At 37.6% G+C, this 24,421-nt stretch overlaps 1 protein-coding gene across 1 annotated transcript in view; it reads right to left on the bottom strand.

Moving 5' to 3' along the window:
• Positions 1–417: 417 nt before the first annotated feature.
• The window catches only part of GTF2F2 (general transcription factor IIF subunit 2), a 155,472-nt gene continuing 131,468 nt past the window's right edge, over positions 418–24,421 (bottom strand). Inside the window, exons 7-8 of the mRNA XM_079137009.1 lie at positions 15,571–15,714; positions 418–1,071 (exon numbers count right to left, since the gene is read on the bottom strand). Of these exons, the coding sequence (XP_078993135.1) occupies positions 952–1,071; positions 15,571–15,714 (264 nt within the window). The 3' untranslated portion in view covers positions 418–951. The remainder of the gene's footprint in view (positions 1,072–15,570; positions 15,715–24,421) is intronic.

Here is a 24,421-nt window from a genome sequence, read left to right as displayed (position 1 = left end):
ATATGATTTTGGATTGCTTAATATACATTTTATAACAGGAAAAAATTCTCATCATGTACATGTATTGCCTACCTTTAAAGAATAATGAGAAAGATAAAAGAAATGTTTTCATGCCCTAGGAATTGACATTAACCTTTTCTGTCTCCACTGCACCCCTACAACCCTCCTTTAGTGGTGTTATTTGCCATGTGAGGTTAATATGTACTGCTGAGTGGGCAGTGAAATTCTAGGGACAAAGCCAAGTCTTTGGAAAGTTTATAATCTAGTTGGAGAAGATAAATCTTGAAATTCTGGACAGGTATTCAATTTTTACCTATTTTAAAAGCAAACAAAAGACACATTACTTGACAATGATTTCGTTCATTTTGCTTATCAATATCACTAGAGTAAAATAATGATAAAATTGCCATTCTACCATGAACTGAAATATTCTTTTATTAATGTATATATGAACATGAAATATGATCACTGTTTTTTTTAAAGGCAACTTCACTTTTGAACAATTTCAGAAAAATAAACTTTGGCTGTTTATTTCTTTTAATGATTTCTGTAGTTGACCTTTTTTCCCTTAGTATATCATTCACTTTGGACCTGAGTTACCTCAGCTCCTTGGAGAGGCAGTAAGGACAGAGTCTTCATTTAGCAAACATTTCCTAATCTTAACATTTTAAAAGTTAATACTTAAAATGAAAAGCTCTCTTAATCCCTAACCCCTAACCCCATCATGAATTTATAAGTTTAATACAAGTTAAGTCTATAAATAAAATTGTTCTTTCTCAAAAAAACACTTAAGAAACTTTATAGAATTACAGATTTAAAATATTTACTAAAAGAAACTAATGTACCAGTCCTTTTACTCCTATTAACATAGGATGCTCCAGCTTCCTGGTATCAACGCTGTTGGTTAGCATCACCCTTCAGCTGTTCATCAGCATGCTGGTACAAGACCTCTCAATCACTCTTTTCTTCTCCTTGATAATGCCTGTACTCTGGTTTCAGCTCCCATGTGTTTTTGTGGATCCCTTTTACATTCTGAATTCCAATTTCTTTCAAGATGTCCTTTAGGTATCCCTTAAAAAAAAAAAGGAAAGAAGAAAAACTTCATAAGAAGAGATTATAAAGGCAGAAAACAAAACTTAAAAAATGTCAAAGCACATTTATGAGGAATAAAAATTATAACGCTAAAAGCTCAAGATTTCTTTATAAAGAGGTTCAATAAACAGTCATTTGATTCTATAACTATAATACACAGCCTCATTAATTATATGATCATTTGCATCAAAGGGGCTGGAAGTCTTAAAAGCCAACAACTTGAAAACTTGAAAAGAAAAAAAAATAAGTCTAGATGAAAATACATTGGAAATTATTGGGGCTCAGGATTTATTAACATGACCTAATACATCAAGTGTAATTTGCTCTGGAGGTCAGTGGCTTCAAGGTCTGTTTGCAGTCAGATTGAACCAGTTGCTTCAGAAGCAGGAACACATATCAAAAATAACAAGTATTTCTGGGATGGAAACATAATATTCAATGAAGCAAGTACATGACAGATATTCAGAATTCTCAAGGATTTTTTTATATTTTTATTTTATTATCTGATCCATACCAGATTTTTGGTGAAATTATTTCATTTATTCATTTAACAAGTATTTTTTTTAAAGTTTTCTTTCCTTTTTCCACATTTTTTAAAGGTATAGTTGTAATCATAGTGGAATTTGTTGTTACGTATTTGTACATGCACATGATATAAACAATATAATTTGGCCAATATAACTTCCCAGCACTCCCCCCTCCCTCCCTGTCTCTCACCCCTTGGTCCCTTTCCTCTACTTATCTTCCTTTGATTTTCATGAGATCCCTGCAACCCTCTCCCCTTCTTTTCCTTTTCCTATCTTCCACACACTAGAGAAAATATATGATCCTTAACCACCTGAGTTTGGCTTATTTCACTTAATATAAGGGTCTCTAGTTCCATTTATTTTGCTGCAAATGACATAATTTCATTTTTCTTCATGGATGAATAAAACTCCACTGTGTACACACACACACACACACACCACATTATCCATTCATCCACTGATGGACACGTAGGCTGGTCAGTTTATCTACTGTAAATTGTGCTGCTAAAAACACAGGTATGCATGTATTGCTACAGTATGATGACTTTCTTTTGGATAAATACTGAGGAGTGGTATAGTTGAGTTATATGCTGGATCCATTCCCAGTCTTTTGAGGAACCACCATACTGATTTCCATAGTGGCTGCACTAATGGCCATACTAATTTACACCAACAGTGTAAAAGTGTTCATTTTTATCCACATCCTCTCCAGCATTTATTATTTATATTCTTGCCATTCTGATTAGTGTGAGATGAAATCTCAGTGCAGTTTTGATATGCATTTCCCTAATTGCTAATGATGCTGTACATTTTTCCTTCTATTTTGGTCATTTGTATTTCTTCTTTTGAGAAGTGTCTGTTTAATTCATTTGCCTATTTATTAATTGGGTTATTTGGTTTTTTGAGTTTATATATTCTAGATATTAATGCAAAAGAGTAGCTAGCAAATATTTTCTCCCAGCCTGTAGGATGGCTCTCTCTTCACATTCCAATTTGTTTCACTGTACAGAAGCTTTTCAATTTGATGCCATCCCATTTATTAATGCTTGGCATTATTTCCTGAGCTTTAGGGGTCCTTTTGAGAAAGTCATTGCCTATGCCTATATGGTGGAGTGTTGACCCTATATTTTTTTCTAGGAGTTCATAGTTTCTGTCTAATTCCTTAGGTATTTGATCCATTTTGAGTTGATTTTTGTGCAGGGTGAGTGTTAAGGGTCTATTTTCATTCTTCTATAAATGGATAACTAGTTTCCATTACCATTTGTTAAAAAGGCTGTCGTTTCTCCAATGCATGTTTTTGGCATCACTGTTAAGGATCAGATGACTGTAGATGTGTGGGCCTGTCTCTGTGTCTTCTATTCTGTACCACTGGTCTATGTGTTTGTTTTTATGCCAGTACCATGTAGTTTTTCTTATTATAAATCTGTAGTATAATCTGAAGTCAGATATTATGCCTCCAGAATTGTTTTTTGACTTAAAATTACATTGGCTTTCTGGGTATTTTATTCTTCCAGATAAATTTTAGGACTTCTTCTAGTTTTGTGAAGAATGTCATTGGTATTTTGATAGGTTGCATGGAATCTGTAGATTGTTTTTGACAGGATGACCATTTTAGCAATATTAATTCTGCCTATTCATGAACATAGGAGGTCTTTCTATCTTCTGAGGTCTTCTTCAACTTATTTCTTCAATGTTTTATTGTTTTCATTGTAGAAGTCTTTTACCTCTTTGGCTAGATTTATTCCTCAGTATTGTGTATTTTTTGAGGCTACTGTGAATGGAATTGTTTTCCTGATTTCTTCCTCAGCAGATTCACTGTTGGTATATAGGAAAGCCACTGATTTGTGTGTTGATTTTGTAACCTGCTACTTTGCTAAATATATTAACTATAGTAGTCTTTTGATGGAGATTTTTGGATCTTCTAAGTATAGGATCATATCTGCAAATAGTGATAATTTGACTTCTTCCTTTCCTATTTTTATCCCCCCCCCCTTTTATTTTTCCTTCTCTTGCCTAACTGCTCTGGCTAGAATTTATAACATGATATTATATAGCAGTGGTAAGAGTGGACATCCTTGTGTTGGTGCAGATTTTCAAGGAAATTCTTCCAGTTTTTTGCCATTTACTATGAGGATGGATTTGGACTTTTCATATACAGCCTTTATGTTGAGGTAGGTTCCTTCTATCCCTAGTTTCTTCATTGTTTTAATCATGAATGTGTGCCGAATTTTTTTTGAAGGCCTTCTCTGCATCTATCGAGATGACAAAGTGATTTTTGTCCTTAATTCTATTTATGTGATGAGTTACATTTATTAATTTGCCTATATTAAACTACCCTTGCATCTCTGGAATAAAACCAACATGGCTGTGATGTACAATCTTCTTAATATGATACTGAACTCCATTTGCTAATATTTTATTACGCATTTTTGCATCTATGTTCATCAGGGATATTGGTCTATAGCTTTCTTTCTTTGACACGTCCTCAGAATTCTCAGTTTTAAGGTAGGTTCTCAAACTTGCATATCAGGCTGCTATTTTTCCTGTGTTGTAAGGAAAGCTACTATTTGTGTTTATTTTTATATGTATGTTGGCCCAGCTTGCCAAGACAGGGTGGGAAATAAGAAGTGATAATGAGACAAGCTAAAAACCATGGGGGTTGCAGCTTTGTGTGCCTGGCTCCTCCAAAGGAAAGAGTCCATATTATGGTATTTTAGGTCCCTGAAAATTCAATGGACAGGTTAATTGTAATACTAAACCCCACCTTTGTTTGCCAATGCCCCAAGGTATAAGCAAACTGTAAACTGACCAATATAAATTGTAATATTTCTTTCTTAGAGGAGAAATAAAAATTGTTTAAAGTGGTTTTTTTTTTTTTCGCTAAAGAACAAACCCATCCAACAATAATTTTTGCATGCATGCGCCAAAGAACCTGTGACAGTATTAAGATGACTCATCCCATTGATGGGAGATGTAATTTTAAGAAATTAACTGAAATGAAGCACTAATTAGAAATGGCCAAGAAGCTCTGGCCTAGTTGTTATTTAAGGTGGCAACTTCCCAACATGTGGTGTGAAACTACCTGCATCAGAAGCTTATGTAAGCCCCATTTTGGGACCAGGAATCTACATTTTAACAAGTCTCTCATTTAACTACACTAAGGTCCACTACATCTGCTTTAAGGGTTCTTCCAGTTGTGATACTCCAGGATCTATGAGTCTTTGACAGATTGCTTAAGTTCTGAGTCTCATTACTGCTGAATATTATGTGTTAGCGACATAATCTAATACTGTCTTACATTGATTGGCATAATGCTGTCCAATTCATAAAGTCCTTTCAGTTAGGGGTACCTTGTTATCTACACATACGTTGCTTAGCAGGAAGGCTCTGATGGCTTAGCTCTCTAGGGCAGTCTTCCCCTTTCAGCATCCAGGCCCCAGCAGGTGGCAGCAATGAACCAAATGAGCCCTGGGTTTCCCCTTGCTGTTTGCCTGCCTCCCACACTTTCTACAGTTGGCTTCACTGAAGGACCCATGCGAGTGAGTAAGCAAAAAGGATTGAGACATCCAGGTAATGCGCACGTCTGCCATCTGCTACTTCAAATTACATTAAAAAAAGGAAACACTGTTCATAAACTACTTTCTAATTAAACTGGTTTCATAAATGGAAAATTATGGGTTAGGCACAATAGATTCTCAGTTTAGGTGCCAAGAATGACATCTTTGTAAAATTCCTAAGAATGGTTTATTGTGAGACTGGCTAAGATCCTGTTGCACAAACAATCATACAATTGTTGATGCAGTGCAATGGTCAAAAATGAAAAGAGCAATCGCTAGAGGCATTTTGAGAGTTTGAAAGAAAAGAAGCTCTCTTGAGTTCAAGTTGTGTGCCTATTTATAATCTAGACACAGAAAGTGAAAAGTCTAAAAAGAGGTAAACACAAACATTAAGAAAGTCTTAAGTGTACAAATACAGCTGCTTGCACCTTCAGTGTACCCTCATTCTGGTAACTTAGTTTTATATATGGGATAACTTTTATACACAAAGATGTCACCTCTTTCTTTCTTATGATAATAAGAAGGGAATGAGATAATCATAGCCAGTAGACTTATCAAGCAAAGAAACAGGATTAGGATCACAAGGTCCAACCACGCAGATCTGGGAAAAGGGGGTAGTTTTCAACTTTCTGAAAAAAAAAGAAAAAAAAAATTTTTTTTTTTTTAAACTTCTTAGATTTTTAGGATGTTTCAAACCATAACCAAAGACCATTTTACTCTAACTAAATGAATTAGTTTGGCAAAGGAACAGACACAAAGTAATAGTAGAGAAAGTAGTAGTGATGATAAGGAAAAACAGGGAGACAAAATCCCTGAAGGGAGGAAGACATGGATAGAGAACATCGAGATCAGATAATTCCTCTATAATGTCTCAAAGACATTCCTTCACAGGGATCCACTCAAATCTGCCTTTCCTTTTTGGGTCTTCTTCTGATACACCACTTTGTATACACCTCATGTTTCTGGATATGCGTGCGGCTCCCTTTTCCTGTATTGCTCATCCCCTTCCTTGCAATCTGAATCCTCTTATCCTTTGGGATTAGGCTCAAATGTCATTTTCTCAGAGAAACTTTTCCTAACGGTCCCATCCCTTGGATACACTCCCCACTGCACGGACCTCAATGATAGCCCTTATACTATATTCGGCTCCCTTCTTACATGCCTCCCTCGCCTCTCAAACCATATGCTCCAATTACAACTCCTCCCGTGCATTACACAGACTCAATACTTTTTCAGAGAGAACAAAGCATCCTCAAGAGTGACAAGGCAGCAGAGAGACTGGGTGTGAGAGGACGGTGATGAGTGGGGAGCACTAAGAAGGTCTAGAGGAATAAGCCATGAAAACTTCTAGTTCTTTTTACTTTAAGAACTCAGGCACTGAGCACAGTTTAAGAAATAAAAGGTGAGGTGCTGACCATACGGCCCATTTTGTAGCGTGCTTGACTAGCATGTGCAAAGCCGGGGTTCAATTCCCCAGCACCTCGCAGGAGGAAAAAAGGAAAGGAAAGGAAAAAGGAAAGGAAAAAGGAAAGGAAAAAGGAAAGAAAAAAGGAAAGGAAAGGAAAAGGAAAAGGAAAAGGAAAAGGAAAAGGAAAAGGAAAAGGAAAGGAAAGGAAAGGAAAGGAAAGGAAAGGAAAGGAAAGGAAAGGAAAGGAAAGGAAAGGAAGGGAAGTTGACTGATTACAACAATACTAGATATCAATGTGGATGACATTTATTACTAAAGGCTGTATTATGAGGCTAAAATAATGCTGGACACAAAGTCAACTGAGGGGGAGATTTTAAAGTTTCTACCAGGATTGAAATTTAATTGGTAGGGCTGGGTACTTGTAACTCAGGGCTAGAGTGTTTTCCTAGCAAGTGTGAGGCACTGGATTTGATCCTCAGCACCACATAAAAATAAATAAATAAAATAAAGGTATTGTGTCCACCTATAACAAAAAATACTTTTAAAAATGAAAATTAATTGGTAATCTCATTTTTCTTTTGTTTTTCATATATTCATTCAAATATTTATTCCAGCACCTACAATGTGCCAGGTAAAGTGGTGCATAGTCAGTCCTCCTCCTTATAGAATTTACAGTTTAAGACAAGGGTGAAGATAAAGATGTATAAGCAGGCAAGAGTAATAAAGCCAGGTGTGCAGGGAATCACGGGGGTACTGGAAACAGGGTATGACCCAGGCTGTGTTGACATTCCAGGTTCCTTAAGGATCAAAATTTGATCATTTGAACTGAAAGGCAATTTTGTGCAGAGAGCAAGAGAAACTAGTTCTACTTCTCTTACATACTCTAAACATTGACTGACTTTCCAATTTAATTTTTGTCTGACCATTCTTGTTTACTCTAAACAAGAATTTTAGAACCAAGCAGAGGTTTACATCATGGGATTTGGGATATTTCTCATTACAGAGTATGTGCCATGCTGCAGCAGGTCCAGCAAATCTTCAAAGAGAAGTGAGACATGTGGGAGAGAATTTACAGCACATCTGAAAGCAGAGAAAAAGAGGAAAATATCACAGTTCCCTTGGAAGGAAATAGCAAAGCACACACTTGACCAAAGAGGTCAAGTAATTAGGCTGAGCTTTGTATTTGTGGGTTAAGATAAAACTGTGATGGCCCAAAAGTCAGAAATCCAGACCAAACTTCCTGGCTTCCCCAGGAACAAGGCAAACCTATGGAGAGTCACAAATTACTATTTCAGTCTCTCTGCTCTCCTTCCTTCCTTCTTTCCTTCCCTCCCATCCTTTTCTCCTATCTTTTCCTCTCCTGTTCCACCCACCAAATGGAAGATTTACCTTCTATTTCATTTTATCAGGCATTTCAGTGATAAGCAATATGCATAGCAATATAAATATAATTTATAAAATAAATGAGCTATATCTAAATTTCTAGAATTTACTTAAAAACATATCTTTGACAGGAAGTTTATCACAAAATACTAAAGCTTTAAGTAAGCCTACTAGGTTTCTAGTCACAGCATCTTCCAAAAAGGTTAGACCAAGTTGGGTGCATATTTGCAATATGCAAATCTATATTAGAGATTGCATAAAGAGTCATCAAAGGAAAATACACTATATGCTTTCATAAAGTGATCGAAGCATTTACTGGTTCTATGATAATTTCAAAATGTCATTTCAGCTTTATGTGATTTTTGAGTGAACAACTATAACATCTTCTGAGATGTCAACAGAATAGAGGACTTACTGATGAAGCTGTAAGTGGCTCCAAGGCATGAAATTCTTCCATTAAAAATTACACTACACATTAGGAATAAACTGTGAAGTAAGGCAACAGATGTTTTCATTACTGTAGACAGAAAAAAATGTTAACAGGAAAGGGAAGGTGATGCTGGGAACTCTCTTGGAACATGGACTATGCCTATATTTTTCTCCTTTCCTTCTGGTTTCACTTCCTCTTCTCTGCTAACCCCTGCCCCGTCTTTCTTCCAGGGTTCTGCTGGCTTTATTTCTTCCTTTGAGAATTCCAAAAAGCAGACAGACGGGTAAGAAATGGTCAAGGTTATAAGCCCTAGCCCATCCTTAATTCAAACTTTGAAAAAACAATTTTTGCATTAATGTTTGTGTGCTGGCAGATCATCTTACTAGCAATACCCCTTCCGTCTGGCTTTGGCAAATGCTTCACATGTTTGAATAGTTCAGATAAAGTTTACTTCCTTTGGGCCAAAAGCTTTACCTTTTTAAAAGTAAATAAGTATTTTCATTTAGAACAATGGCAACTATTTCATTATTAGTAGGTTTGGTGTGAGGTATAGTTTTGAATGTATAAACAAGAAAATATCAGTTGGTACAGTTATGATTATTCTATTTGAAAATATTATTGGAAATTAAATGGCAGGCAAGGGAAGCTGTAGGTGTATCTTACCAATAGAAATTTTTTAAATTAATTAAATAGTAAATTAATTAATATTTTATGTAAAATCTTGAGTTAACTGGGTATGTTACAAAATTCACCTCAAATTTTCCCTTATTCAGAAATGAGGCAAAGAAAGAAAGAAAAATGCTAAAACAAACCATATAAGAAGTTAAAAGGGAAAATGTTAGTTATAATCAATTTGGTAATAGATCTAATAGTTATTAGAGTCTTCTATTCAAAAGGGAAGTATTAAAATTTCATAAGTGTGTTTAAATTTCAACAGTTAATAATTTATTTTAGTATGACATTTCATATTCTAAAACTTTTAATTAAGACTCCACGCCATAAGTAAGCAAATAATTAGTTTTTAAAATAGACATATCAAAAAGGGCTGTCATTAATTGATATGCTCTGCTGGGAAACTGGTTGTCTTTTTAGTTTTACTAGTATCATTCAAAATAAAAATTTCCACTTATAGGAAAAATAAAAAGAGAATGGAAAGGGAATATGTGAATAGGAAAAAAATGATACATAGTTTTTTCAAAAGTGAGGAAAAAAGAAATGGGAAAGTATTTTAAAACAAAACATTATAATCAAAACAGCATTTATTAACTAGTAAATTGGGAATGAGCATCATGTATTATTTTTACTTTTAGATTAGAAACATTAAAGATAAAGCTTCAGTCCTATTTTCTACATACCTCAATTGACTTAATAATGACACTTAATAAAATAAAAAGCAGAAAGCAATTATCTGTTTGAGAGAAAAAATTCTTTTCCCCTCTCCATTCAGAAGGCATTTCTCGTGTCAAAGAAGTATTCTCCCTGCATGTCCACAGACCTACATGCATCTGACCCAGACAAGGCAATGTGATAAAAGATATTCATAGATTGAAATCAGGACAACTAGATCTAAACCACTAGCCAATTCCCTTTTCTGGGCTAATAAATTAGAAAATTAAACTAGAAAGTCTCTAAGATTTTGTTTATATTTAAGATACTGAGTGAGAGATCTATACACCACAATTGGTAATATACATTGTGGAAAAGAAATGGGATACAGGTGTCTGGCTTGAGTGACTTGGAGAATTGTGGTATCACTTACTGAAAGGGGAAGTCTAGGGGAGATTTTGGTGGGGTGTAGAAATCAAGAGTTGTTTTGAACACATTAAGTCTGAGGCAGCAGTAAAAATGATTAATATTGATTAGGCACAAACTCTGTACCTAAGGCAATATAGAATAGGATGCGAGAGGCCATGGGCCTTGGCTGGTCAGAGCACTCCTGGGCGTATCCCCTGGGTCAGAAGCAGGCATGTGACCCATACCAGGTCAATTAGAATCTCCCCTTGGGCTTTTATTGGAACAATCAGCATAGGGGTCTTGTTGTTAGGAGTTGTTAGCTGTGAGGTGTTTTAGGCAGTCATTCTGGCTACCATCTGGTAAGAATCTACCTAAAAACAGACAACAAACAAGAAAGATGGGAAGATGACGAGAACTGTGGAGAGATGGGAAGGGACCGTACTAACTGAACATTAGCTAGATCTGGCTGTCTAAAGCTACATGCACTCCAGAATTTTCCAAGGTATATGAGATGATAAATTCTACTTCTTAAAAAATGGACTGGTTGGTTGTTCTGGGGACTAAACCCAGGGGTGGGTGCTCTACCTCTGAGCTTCATCCTCAATGATTTTTATTTTATTTTTGAGAAAGAGTGGCTAAGTTATTGAAGCTGGCCTCAAACCTGTGATCCTCCTGCCTTACTCTCCTGTGTTGCTGGCCTTATGGGTGTATGCTACTAGGCCTGGTTCATTTTTACTTTGAATTTGAGTTTCTGTTTCTTGCAATGGAAGGAATCCCAACCAATTCACAGAAGCATAATAGTATATACCTATAAATGTTTATTTTTGATTCATGCTCGGTATTTCAAATTCTCTACTTATTTTACCCTTTAGAACAAAGCATTATAATCAAAACAGCATTTATTAACTAGTAAATTTGGGAAAAAGCATCATGTATTATTTTTATTTTTGGATTAGAAACATTAAAGGTAAAGCTTCAGTCCTATTTTCTACATACCATAACAACATACACTTTTTGTATCTTGATTCCAAATTCTGGTTATTTTTATTTTTACTGTTATTACTTTTATTCAAACCCTTACTTAAGTCTCTGAAAATAAACTCTAAAAACTAGATTAATACTACCTGAGTGCTGATGCAGTAGAGTAACCATTTTGTTTACTGAAAGTCTACATAGGAAATAAGCAACTGCTTGTTGAGCAGTATTTAAAGCTGGGATTTAGACAGGTGTGGTGGTGCATGAATATAATCCCAGTGACTCAGGAGGCTGAGGCAAGAGGATCATAAGTTTGAGGCTAGTGAGACTCTGTCTCAAAATAAAAAAAATAAAAAGGATGGGTATGTGGCTCAGTGGTTAAGATCCCCTGAGTTCAACTCCCAATATCAAATACATACATACATAATACGTAATACATAATACATACATACGTACATACATATATGCTGGAATTTAAAGTATGGACACTGATATGTAGCTAGTTTTTTCCTGTAGACCTGAACCTACTTAACTAAAAGCATGCCAGCTGTTCAATTACACATTCTGAATTAAGAGATGGCCCCACCAGATCAACATGACTGGGGATCCCTGATTTAGAAGGGTTCATTGACAATTAAAGATAAACTTCCCTGAATCTTGTCCTATAATTGGGAGGATGGAGAACAGGAAATGAGGTTCAGTTATAATCAGAGCTGATTCCCGCCCCTCCTTCCTTCCTTCCTCTCTTTTTCTATGACACTTTTAATAGAAATGTGTGGTTAAAGGAATACTGGTAAAAGGGTGCTATGTTAGAAAACTGTGCTAGGGCTTAGCAGTTTGATGTTTCAGAGGGTGCAATCAGATAAAGTTTTCAATGGTTTGCAGTTTTAAAGAAAATGCTGTATATGTTTCTGTTTTACAGAGATAACAAAACATCAAAGACTAGATATACACATTCAAGGTTAGAGAGTTGCAGTATTAGGGGAGAAATAAAAGGTTTTCCTTTATCTTTCACATTAGAGGGGGGGAAAGTTCTAAGGTTAAACCATATAAAAACATCCCTTTAAATGGATGCCATCAGTTATGGAAGCTTAGCCTTTTCAATTGGCTTACTTGTTCTTGCTGAGAAACTATTACTGTTTCTGGCTGTCTAAGATACTAGCTAATGAAAAAAAAAGAATGACCCTAAAGAAAGTTTCTCTAATCAATAAATTTGATTGTAGAAATGAAAGTTTGGGAAAGAAAAAAAAGAAAAAAACAAAAAAACAAAAAAACAAAAAAACAACAGAAAAGAATGGGAAAACAAGAAAATATTTGAGATTCTCTCAGAATATGTAAAAAAAAAATTATAAAGTTCAGAAAGCAGATGGTATTAGTACAGCTACTAACAAAGAGGATGTGTTGTAGCGACAGACTTCATGGTTGGAAACTTGTTATCGAAAAATAGACTGAAAACCATAAGAAAATGAAAGGTTACCACATGACATTGTCGTTAACGGTATTAAAGAACTGACTGCAGCCAGACACAGTGATACATGCCTATAATCCCAGTTACCTGGAAAGCTGAGGAAGGAGGATTTCAAGTTTAAAGGCTAGCTTCAGCAATGTAGCGACACCCTGTCTCCAAAAATAATAAGAGCTGGGGATGTAGCTCAGTGATAGAGCACATGCCTTGCATGTGCAAGGCTCTCGGTTCCATCCACAGCAAGTCAAAAAAAAAAACAACAAAAAAAGTTATGGTCTGAGTAGTGCACACCTGTAATCCCAGTTACACAGTAGGCCAAGGATTACATATTGAGGCCAGCCTCAGTAACGAGTGAGACTCTCTCATAAAAAATAAAAGGACTGGTAATGTAACTCAGTGGTGGAGCACCCCTGGTTTCAACCCCCAGTACTACCCTGCCCCACCCCCAAAAGAGGTGTGTATATGGGGTCACTGGGGATGTAGTTCAGTTGTAGAGTGCCCCTGGGTTCAAACCCCTGGACTGCAAAACAAACAAACAACTCCCCTAAACTGACATAAGATCTTTTCTTCCCTTTTACATAGGCTCAACATTATTTAATAATATTAATAATGTGCCTTTTTTTTAAAATTTTATTTTTGTACTGGGGATTGAACCCAGTGGCACTTAACCACTGAGACACATCCCTAGCTGCGGCACCCCTAGCTGCCTCTTTTTAAAAATTTTGGAACAGGGTCTTGCTAAGTTGTAACGTTAGGGCCTCGCTAAGTTGCTGAGACTGGTCTTGAACTTAAGATCCTCCTGCCTCAGTCTCCCAAATTGCTGGGATTATAGACATGTACCACTGTGTCTGGATTAATAATATTAATAATAAATATTAGTAAAATGATTGCAGTTGACAAAGCATCTTTCATAAACATTTAACATAAAAATTCCATAACTAGGTATAATTTCAAACATTTAAATAATTTTGTATTATAAATGTATACATTGGTAAATTTCATCTTAAGTATGCCATATGTTAAGAAAATTAAACATTTATATAAACTATAGTATTAAAAGTATTTTGTCTAGGTCTGTATGGCTAAATAGTAGGGCTGGGACCTGAAATGTGATCACCTTACTCCATACCTGGTGTTCCTCCCATTTTACCAGGAAGCACCCTTTCCTGGATCACTGGTCTTCATGGTAGCATGGATCCCTTCAATTCTCTTGGGTATTGCTCAGACTAAAATGAAATTAGTAGGGGTGTACCGATGACCATCAGCACAGCCTCACTTATGATGTATTAATCTTTTCAAGTGGATAGGAAAGAACTGGGTTCTTGCCATTTTCTTTCTGGTAATGGGCTTTACCAACTCAGTTCAAATGTCAGAGGGAGATAAAACAGGAGGAGATGAAACAGGAGAGGGAGAGAATCACAGATTCAGAGCTGAAAGGGATCATGAAGATTATCTGGTCCAAATCCTTTAGTTTTAGGAATGAAAGTGACTTCCTAGTGAGATAAACAGCAGGACTAGATTCCACGCTGTATTCTTCTGCCCTATGCTGAAGGTAACTACAGCTCTGGTCCGCCTCCAGCCTGGCAAAGTCATTCTATATTTTCTTGACACTGATCTTTGTCTCCAACCCCCACCATAAATGAAATGAGGGCTGTCAAAATTCATTTGAGAAAAATATGATGGTCCTTGGGGACTAGGATTTTTCTTTTTCAGATCAATTCATTAACTAGTGAATTTCTGCTAAATTTATGCTGTAGAGTATATGGACATTTAAGGATAATATACAACCTTCAAAAATCTGCTTGCTGAGGTAATAGCCTCTATATAATCAAATTATTATAAAACAAACTTAGTTTCTAGATCAGTGGTCCTCTATGAGAATCTGATACAAACTATGGATTAGTACCCCAGAAAAATCCAAACATTTTTGCACATATTCAGGAAGCTAACGGATCCCCTGAAGTCTATCCCTAATCATGAGTCAAAAAGTTATTAGATTCACTAAGTACTTCCATATAAAAATTATCTATAGAAACAAAATAGAAGCTTTCTAATAATGTCTTTGATGAAAAATGAATAGACCTTACTTCCCTTCTACAGGCAAAGAAACTACATTCCTTAGTGTCATCAAAATGTCTCTCTATAAATGCTTATTTTCCAATGTCAATTTTGTGTACGTTTTATTCTGTAAGAATGTCTTGTCTGCTGTTTCTGGAATGCCCTTTTCATGTAGATACATTTATATATAAAAATACAAAGATAAACTTCATTAAGACTAGAAGAAATGCAGCTTAGCTAATGAATTATTCTTTTTCAAATTTTTTATCTAGCTTGGAATGCTGTTTCCAAGGCTTTGATGGCAAAGAGACTGAAGTCATTAAGATGTGTTGATAACTGCAGCATGAACACTTTCTGCTGCCTTAAAAAAAAATATTTAGATCTTTTGGAATTTAGATTAATTTCTTAACAATAAGTGAAAGGTTGATGTACAATGAAAGCTTCAGATCTAATCTCCAGAATATATCAAAAGGAGGATAATTCCTTTTCTTCGTACGGGATTATTGATAATAAATGTATCTGGAATTTAAAGCAACGAAGTAGCCAGATACAGTGTGCACACTTCTTAATTCCAGAGGCTCAGGAGGCTGAGGCAGGAGGATTGCAGTTGAAAGCCAGACTCAGCAACTTAGCAAGGCCCTAAGTAACTTAGCAAGACCCTGTATCAAAATAGAACATAAAAAAAGGGCCAGGAATGTGGCTCATAGGTCAAGCACCTGTGAGTTCAATCCCTGGTACCAAAAACAAGCAAACAAAGAAACCAACAAAGTTGATGTTATAAAAAATCAGGTGTGTTAAGGCATGTTTTCTGAGTTTTGACAAACTCTCATTAGTAAAAGTAAATGTGAACTCAATCATATGCAAAGCACACATTTCTCCTCAGTAGTGACGTATTAACAAAGCAGGACATATTTATAGGATCGATATAAACATATACATACCACAGGTTGTTTTGTGATATCCACCAAGTCCTTGAGATTATAATACTGATGTTTCTCAAAGGCTGAAAACAGCATATCTAGTACATGTTGCTTATCAGCCCGAGCTCGCTTTCCATCTTCTTTCTTTTTCCTTTCATATTCAATCTATACACGAAAAGCAAAAAAAAGCATCAATTCAACATGCTTACTCTGAACCACAGGCACCTGTGTTTTAGACATCTAAGAGCTATTAGATTTAGAGTTATGGGCCATGTGTGGTGGCACATGCCTGTAATCCTAGCAACTCAGGGGGCTGAAGCAAGAGGATTCCAAGTTCAAGGCAGCCTGGTCGATGTAGTGAGATTCTGTCTCAAAAAGATTTGAAGTTTATAGGCAGACCTCTGAACTGGGTTCAGAGCCTGAGGTCCTCATTGCTCCTAGGACTCCCTCTACCTTCAAGGCTTTAAGGTAGTAATAATGACAATCTCTAAATCATTTCAGTATTCCTGAAGCTTGTGTGTAAAGTGGCTATTTCTTTCCAAGCAAGCTTTCTTTCGGGTTAATCTGTGGTGATTAGATGCTCTAATTTGCAGTTCCTTTGTTTTTTATTAACTAATATACAGTAAAAGAGTTTTTGTACTGGATGTAGTTTGGAAGGTTACATCTTTCAAACATGAGGTCTCTGGGGGCAGGCAGATCATACAACAGGTTCTCTAGGGAGAAGTCTGGGAAGCAATGGTTAAAAAAAAAGGACATGGGCAGTGTCAGTTCTCATTCTGACCCTTGTTGCCTCCTTGACCTTTTTTTTTTTTTTTCTGTTATGACATGAAGCAGGTTTAGTAAAGGAAAAGGCAAATATATACTTAGCACTCAGACACCAGGAAACCATTTCTCTGAAGTCTCAGAACACTGTGTGACCACTAAGTTCACTTGTATAACATACCCTTCTTTTAACACACACACACACACACACACACACACAATATATGTCTTTATCCAGTAAAAATAATACTCCAGGGGCACATGTTGTGTGTATCCCCTAGTCTTATGTACCTTCATGCACACAAACTTGGGAAGCAATGGCACTAAAAGAATGACGTTCTCCTCCCTTGTTATCCTCCTGGGTTTGTTCATTTGTAAAAATTATCTCTTTACTGAAATTACACAACTTCTATTCACTTATTTGAATTAAGTTGAAAAAAAATTTAAAGAAGTGCTTCATTTTTATAAAGCACAGAAACTTGTTGGAGGAAACACATAAACTGTAGCAACCCACCAGGTAAATAAGGCATCAGTAGATTGGGTAAAAGCCATCAGAGGGGAGATTCAAGATGGCGGACTAGAGGGTGGCTGCGTTTCGTGTTGCTCCAGGACTCAGGACTCAAGAAGAGGAGATATAGAGAGCCTTGGGACCAACTCAAAGCAGCCGGGCGAGAATCTCCCACTGGGCAGACGTCCCGGACGGGGCAGGAGCCCTGGACGGGGCAGTAGCCCCAAAAGCAGGGATCTTTGCAAAGTAGAACGGCCGCGAGGCGCCCCTCCCCCTGCCGGAGCAGTGATCGCAGACAGCTGGGAGCATTGAAGAGGGGGCTGCCCAGAGGAGAAGGAGAAATACGGGCTCGGCACGTCGCTTGGAATTGGATCAGCTGCGCCAGGGCTCCGGGCGGCTATCCGGAGGAGCAGCGTGGGTTCAGGACTCAAGAAAAGGAGATATTGAGAGACTTGGGACCAACTCAAAGAAGCCGGGTGAGTGTTTCCCACTGGGCAGGCGGACGGGGCGGTAGCCCCCGGACAGGGCGGTAGCCCCGAAAGCAGGGATCTTTGCAAAGTAGAACTGCCGGCGAGGCGCCCCTCTCCCCGCCGGAGCAGTGACCGCAGACAGCTGGGAGCATTGAAGAGGTGGCTGTTCACCACAGCGCTTAGACTCGGCGCAACCCACCCGCGCTCTGGGAGGCTGCCCAAAGGAGAAGGTGCTTGGTGAGCTGTTTGGACTGAACGTGACCACCCCTGAACACAGGGGGCTGCCCAGAGGAGAAGGAGAAATACGGGCTCGGCACGTCGCTTGGAATTGGAACAGCTGCGCCAGGGCTCTGGGCGGCTATCCGGTGGAACAGCGTGGTGAGTGGTTTGGTCCCAGAGCATCCGCTCCTGAACATAGGGGGGTTGTCTGGAGAAGGAGGAGGAGCGCGGCGGGGTGCTTGGGCTCGAAGTGACTGCACCAGGGCTACGGGAGGCAGTCGGGACAAGAAGGTCCACAGTGAGTTCTTGGGACTCGTGACGCACCAGATCTCTGGGTAACTGCCTGGTGGAGAAAGTGGTGCGTGGTGGGTCACTTGGTCTTAGAGCGACGGCACGGAACAACAGGTGGCTGCCGGAGGAAAAGGCGTGTGGCGGGTCACTGGGACTCGGAGCGATTGTAAGGGGCTCCAGGTGGCTGCTCAGAGGAGGGGCCGCATAGCCAGGCGAAAAGTGCAGAGCAGGGTCCTAGACGGCTTCTTGGTGGAAGGGCCCCACAGACAAACTGAGGGGCGGAGCGAAGGCTCCAGGACTGCAGGCAGCTTCTCTGAGGAGAGGCAGCCGAAGGAGATTCGTTTGTGAAGGGTGAGGCTTCCAGGCCCAGGAGGTAGGTCCGGGTCCCTGGGATCATTGCAGAAGAAGGCTGCCCAGCCCAGGCGGTAGTTGTGAATTGAACGGAACCTCTGGGAGGAAAACCGACCAGCGAGACCTCCCCACCGGGTGACTCCTCCCTGTTGGGTGAGGTTCTCCCAAAAGGATCGTAAAATCAGAGACACAGGCCCAAACTGGTCTTGCATCAGCCCACAACCTACTTCCCTTCTGGATGACCATTCATCAGCAAGTGAAGGTACCTCTGTCCACTAGCAGGGAATATACCCCACCAGAAGGCCACCACCCCTAGGGAGTCAGCTCCCTTGTGGAGCACTGCATTATCAACTTCCTCCAAGATTTCAGGCTACTGAAGACTAAGAGGGGATATAATAGAAATCTTCAGGGATATTATAAGACAACAGAGGAAATCTGCAATATCACAGCGGTCAACTGATACCTGAACAATATGAGAAAACAAGGAAAGAAAATGCTGCAAACAAATCTAGATGTTACATCAATGAAACCCAACGACAGCATGGCAGAAGAAATGACAGAAAGGGAGTTCAGAATGTACATAATTAAAATGCTCAGGGAAGCAAATGACGAGATGCAAGAGCAAATGCAGGCACTGAATGATCGCACCAATCGACAGTTAAAAGAGCAAATACAGGAAGCAAAAGATCACTTCAATAAAGAGTTAGAGATATTGAAAGAAAACCAAACAGAAATCCTTGAAATGAAGGAAACAATAAACCAAATTAAGAACTCCATAGAAAGCATAACCAATAGAATAGAACACCTGGAAGACAGAACATCAGATATTGAAGATAAAATATTTAACCTTGAAAACAAAGTTGAACAGAGAAGATGGTAAGAAATCATGAACAGAATCTCCAAGAACTATGGGATATCATGAAGAGACCAAATTTGAGAATTATTGGAATTGAGGAAGGCTTAGAGAAACAGACCAAAGGAATGAACAATCTATTCAATGAAATACTATCAGAAAATTTCCCAAATCTGAAGAATGAAATGGAAGATCAAGTACAAGAGGCTTATAGGACTCCAAATATACAAAATTACAACAGACCCACACCAAGGCACATTATAATGAAAATGCCCAACATACAAAATAAAGACAGAATTTTAAAGGCCGCAAGAGAGAGGAATCAAATTACATTCAGGGGGAAACCAATACGGATATCAGCAGATTTTTCAATCCAGACCCTAAAACCTAGAAGGGCCAGGAACAACATTTTTCAAGCCCTGAAAGAAAATGGATGCCAACCAAGAATCTTATACCCAGCAAAACTTACCTTCAAATTTGATGATGAAATAAAATCCTTCCATGATAAACAAAAGCTAAAAGAATTTACAAAAAGAAAGCCAGCATTACAGAACATTCTCAGCAAAATATTCCATGAGGAAGAGATGAAAAACAAAGAAACAAATCAGCAATGGGAGGAACCATCCTAAAGGAATTGTCAAATAAAGGAAGAACCAAGTCGTCTCAAAATAAATAAATAAATAAATAAATAAATAAATAAATAAATAAATAAATAAATAAATAAATAAATAAATAAAATGAACCAAATGACCGGGAATACTAATCATATCTCAATAATAACCCTGAATATTAATGGCCTGAACTCATCAATCAAAAGACATAGACTGGCAGATTGGATCAAAAAGAAAGATCCAACAATATGTTGCCTGCAAGAGACTCACCTCGTAGAAAGAGATACACATAGACTAAAGGTGAAAGGATGGGGGAAAACATATCATGCACATGGACTCAGCAAAAAAGCTGGGGTATCCATCCTCATTTCAGATAAGGTGGACTTCAAGTCAAAACTAGTCAAAAGGGATAAAGAAGGACATTACATACTGCTTAAGGGAACCATAAATCAGCAAGACATAACAATCATAAACATCTATGCCCCAAACAGTGGCTCATCCATGTATGTCAAACAAATCCTTCTCAATTTCAGAAACCAAATAGACCATAACACAATAATACTAGGTGATTTTAACACGCCTCTCTCACCACTGGACAGATCTTCCAAACAAAAATTGAACAAAGAAACCATAGATCTCAATAACACAATCAATAATTTAGACTTAACGGACATTTATAGAATATACCATCCAACCAAGAGCGAATACACTTTCTTCTCAGCAGCACATGGATCCTTCTCTAAAATAGACCATATATTATGCCACAAAGCTAATGTAAGCAAATACAAGAAGATAGAGACACTACCTTGTATTCTATCAGATCATAATGGTTTGAAGTTAGAAATAAATGAAAGAGTAAAAAACAGAAGCTACTCCAACACCTGGAGATTAAACAATATGCTATTGCATGATGAATGGATAACAGAAGATATTAGGAAGGAAATTAAAAAATTCCTAGAGGTAAATGAGAACAAAGAAACATCATATCAAAATCTTTGGGACACTATGAAAGCAGTACTTAGAGGAAAATTTATTTCATGGAGCGCATTCAATAAAAGAAGTAAAAATCAACAAATAAACAACCTAACACTTCAGCTCAAAGCCCTAGAAAAAGAAGAACAGACCAACACCAAAAGTAGTAGAAGACAGGAAATAGTTAAACTCAGAGCTGAAATCAACGAAATTGAAACAAAAGAAACTATACAAAAAATTGACAAAATAAATAGTTGGTTCTTTGAAAAAATAAACAAAATTGATAAACCCTTAGCCACTCTAACAAAGAGAAGACGAGAGAAAACCCAAATCACCAAAATTCGGAATGAACAAGGAAATATCACAACAGACACGATTGAAATACAAAACATAATTAGAAGCTATTTTGAAAATCTATATTCTAACCAAATAGAAAATTTCGAAGACATCAACAGGTTTCTAGAGACATATGAATTGCCTAAATTGAGCGAGGAGGACATACAAAATTTAAATAGATCAATTTCAAGTAATGAAGTAGAAGAGGTCATCAAAAGCCTACCAACAAAGAAAAGTCCAGGACCAGACGGGTTCTCAGCTGAGTTCTACAAAATCTTTAAAGAAGAGCTCATTCCAATACTTCTCAAAGTATTCCATGAAATAGAAGAGGAGGGTACCCTCCCAAACTCATTCTATGAAACCAATATTACCTTGATACCCAAGCCAGACAGAGATAAATCGAGGAAAGAAAACTTCAGACCAATATCATTAGTGAACATTGACGCAAAAATTCTCAATAAAATTTTAGCAAATCGCATACAAAAATATATTAAAAAGATAGTGCACCACGATCAAGTGGGTTTTATCCCAGGGATGCAAGGTTGGTTCAACATCCGGAAATCAATAAATGTAATTCACCATATCAATAGACTTAAAGTCAAGAACCACATGATTATTTCAATAGATGCAGAAAAAGCATTTGATAAAATACAACACCCCTTCATGCTCAAAACACTAGAAAAAATAGGGATAGTGGGAACATTCCTTAACATTGTAAAGGCCATCTATGCTAAGCCCATGGCTAATATCATTCTAAACGGTGAAAAACTGAAAGCATTCCCCCTAAAAACTGGAACAAGACAGGGATGCCCTCTTTCACCACTCCTATTCAATATCGTTCTTGAGACTCTAGCCAGAGCAATTAGACAGACCAAGGAAATTAAAGGAATACGAATAGGAAAGGAAGAACTCAAACTATCCCTATTTGCGGATGATATGATTATATACTTAGAGGAACCAGGAAATTCCACCAGAAAACTGTTAGAACTCATAAGTGAATTCAGTAAAGTAGCAGGTTACAAGATCAATGCTCATAAATCCAATGCATTTTTATACATAAGTGAGGAATCCTCAGAAAGAGAAATTATGAAAACCACCCCATTCACCATAGCATCGAAAAAAATAAAATACTTGGGAATCAATCTCACAAAAGAGGTAAAAGACCTCTACAATGAGAACTACAGAACACTAAAGAAAGAAATCGAAGAAAACCTTAGAAGATGGAAAGATCTCCCATGTTCTTGGATAGGCCGAATTAATATTGTCAAAATGGCCATACTTCCAAAAGTGCTATACAGATTCAATGCAATCCCAATTAAAATCCCAATGACGTACCTTACAGAAATAGAGCAAGCAATCATGAAATTCATCTGGAAGAATAAGAAACCCAGAATAGCTAAAGCAATCCTTCGCAGGAAAAATGAAGCAGGGGGTATCGCAATACCCGAACTTCAACTTTATTACAAAGCAATAGTAACAAAGACGGCATGGTACTGGTACCAAAATAGACAGGTAGATCAATGGTACAGAATAGAGGACACGGACACAAACCCAAATAAATACAACTTTCTAATACTAGACAAAGGTGCCAAAAATATGCAATGGAGAAAAGATAGCCTCTTCAACAAATGGTGCTGGGAGAATTGGAAATCCATATGCAACAGAATGAAACTAAACCCATATCTCTCACCCTGCACAAAACTCAACTCAAAATGGATTAAGGACCTTGGAATCAGACCAGAGACTCTGCAGATTATAGAAGAAAAAGTAGGTCCCGATCTTCAACATGTCGGCCTAGGACCAGACTTCCTCAACAGGACTCCCATAGCACAAGAAATAAAAGCAAGAATCAATAACTGGGATAGATTCGAACTAAAAAGCTTTCTCTCAGCAAAGGAAACTATCAGTAATGTGAAGAAAGAGCCTACAGAGTGGGAGAATATCTTTGCCAATCATACTTCAGATAGAGCACTAATCTCCAGAATCTATAAAGAACTCAAAAAACTCTACACCAAGAATACAAATAATCCAATCGACAAATGGGCTAAGGAAATGAACAGACACGTCACAGAAGAAGATGTACAAGCAATCAATAAACATATGAAAAAATGTTCAACATCTCTAGTAATAAGAGAAATGCAAATCAAAACCACCCTAAGATTCCATCTCACCCCAATTAGAATGGCGATTATCAAAAATACAAGCAACAGGTGTTGGCGAGGATGTGGGGAGAAAGGTACACTCATACATTGCTGGTGGGGCTGCAAATTAGTGCAGCCACTCTGGAAAGCAGTGTGGAGATTCCTTAGAAAACTTGGAATGGACCCTCCATTTGACCCAGCTATCCCACTCCTTGGCCTATACCCAAAGGATCTAAAATCAGCATACTACAGAGATACAGCCACATCAATGTTCATAGCTGCTCAATTCACAATAGCCAGACTATGGAACCAACCTAGATGCCCTTCAATTGAGGAGTGGATAAAGAAACTGTGGTATATATACACAATGGAATATTACTCAGCCATAAAGAATGACAAAATTATGGCATTTGCAGGCAAATGGATGAAATTGGAGAATATCATGCTAAGTGAGATAAGCCAATCTCAAAAAGACAAGGGACGAATGATATCGCTAATAAGTGGAGGATGACACATAATGGGGGGGAGGGAAGGGTTAGTGTTAGGGTTAGAGTTAGGGTTAGGGAGGGGGGCAAGTATGGAGGAAGAAAGTACTGTATAGAGGGTAAAGAGGGATGGGAGGGGTGGGGGGAAGGGGAAAAATAACAGAATGAATCAAACAACATTATTGTATGTGGATTTATGATTACACAAATGGTATGCCTTTGCGCCATGTACAAAGAGAGAGGCAACATGTATCCCATTTGTTTACAATAAAATAAAATTAAAAAAAAAAAAAAGCCATCAGAGAACAATTTCCTGTTCATCAGCTGGAATGACAATAATCTGGGGACTAGCTTAAAAATTAACAAAATACACTTCAAAACTAACAACTAATTATTGCAGAAACTCCATCCCATGCAGTGAGGTTTATCCTCTACATTTTAACAATAGAGATTTGTCAAACATGATAAAATTTAGTTTCAATTGATCTATTGATGTTAAAACTAAAAACATATCTTACATATAACTGCAGACTTACAAATCAGTGGCTAAAAAGGCAATTTTGACAATACTGCCTTTTAATGACATAAACTTAGGAGTCAGATGAGAGAGAAAGGAGTAATTTAATTAACTTTTTATTTTGATATGCATATCTTGGGAGTAAAACCAAAATTCATTTATCTCACTGGGCACAATGGTGCATGCCTGCAATTCCAGTGACTCAGCAAACTGAGGCAGGAGGATGGCAAGTTCGAGGCTAGCCTCAGTGAGGCCCTAAAGCAACTTGGAAAAACACTGTCTCAAAATAAAAAATAAAAAGGGTTGGGGATGTGACCCTGTGGTAATATGGGGCAAATAAGATATTCTTCTCTTTA

The sequence above is a fragment of the Sciurus vulgaris genome, assembly GCF_902686455.1.
Source record: "Sciurus vulgaris genome assembly, chromosome: 4".
In the NCBI taxonomy this organism is placed as follows: Eukaryota; Metazoa; Chordata; class Mammalia; order Rodentia; family Sciuridae; genus Sciurus; species Sciurus vulgaris.
This window is presented reverse-complemented; position numbering and strand designations above follow the sequence as displayed.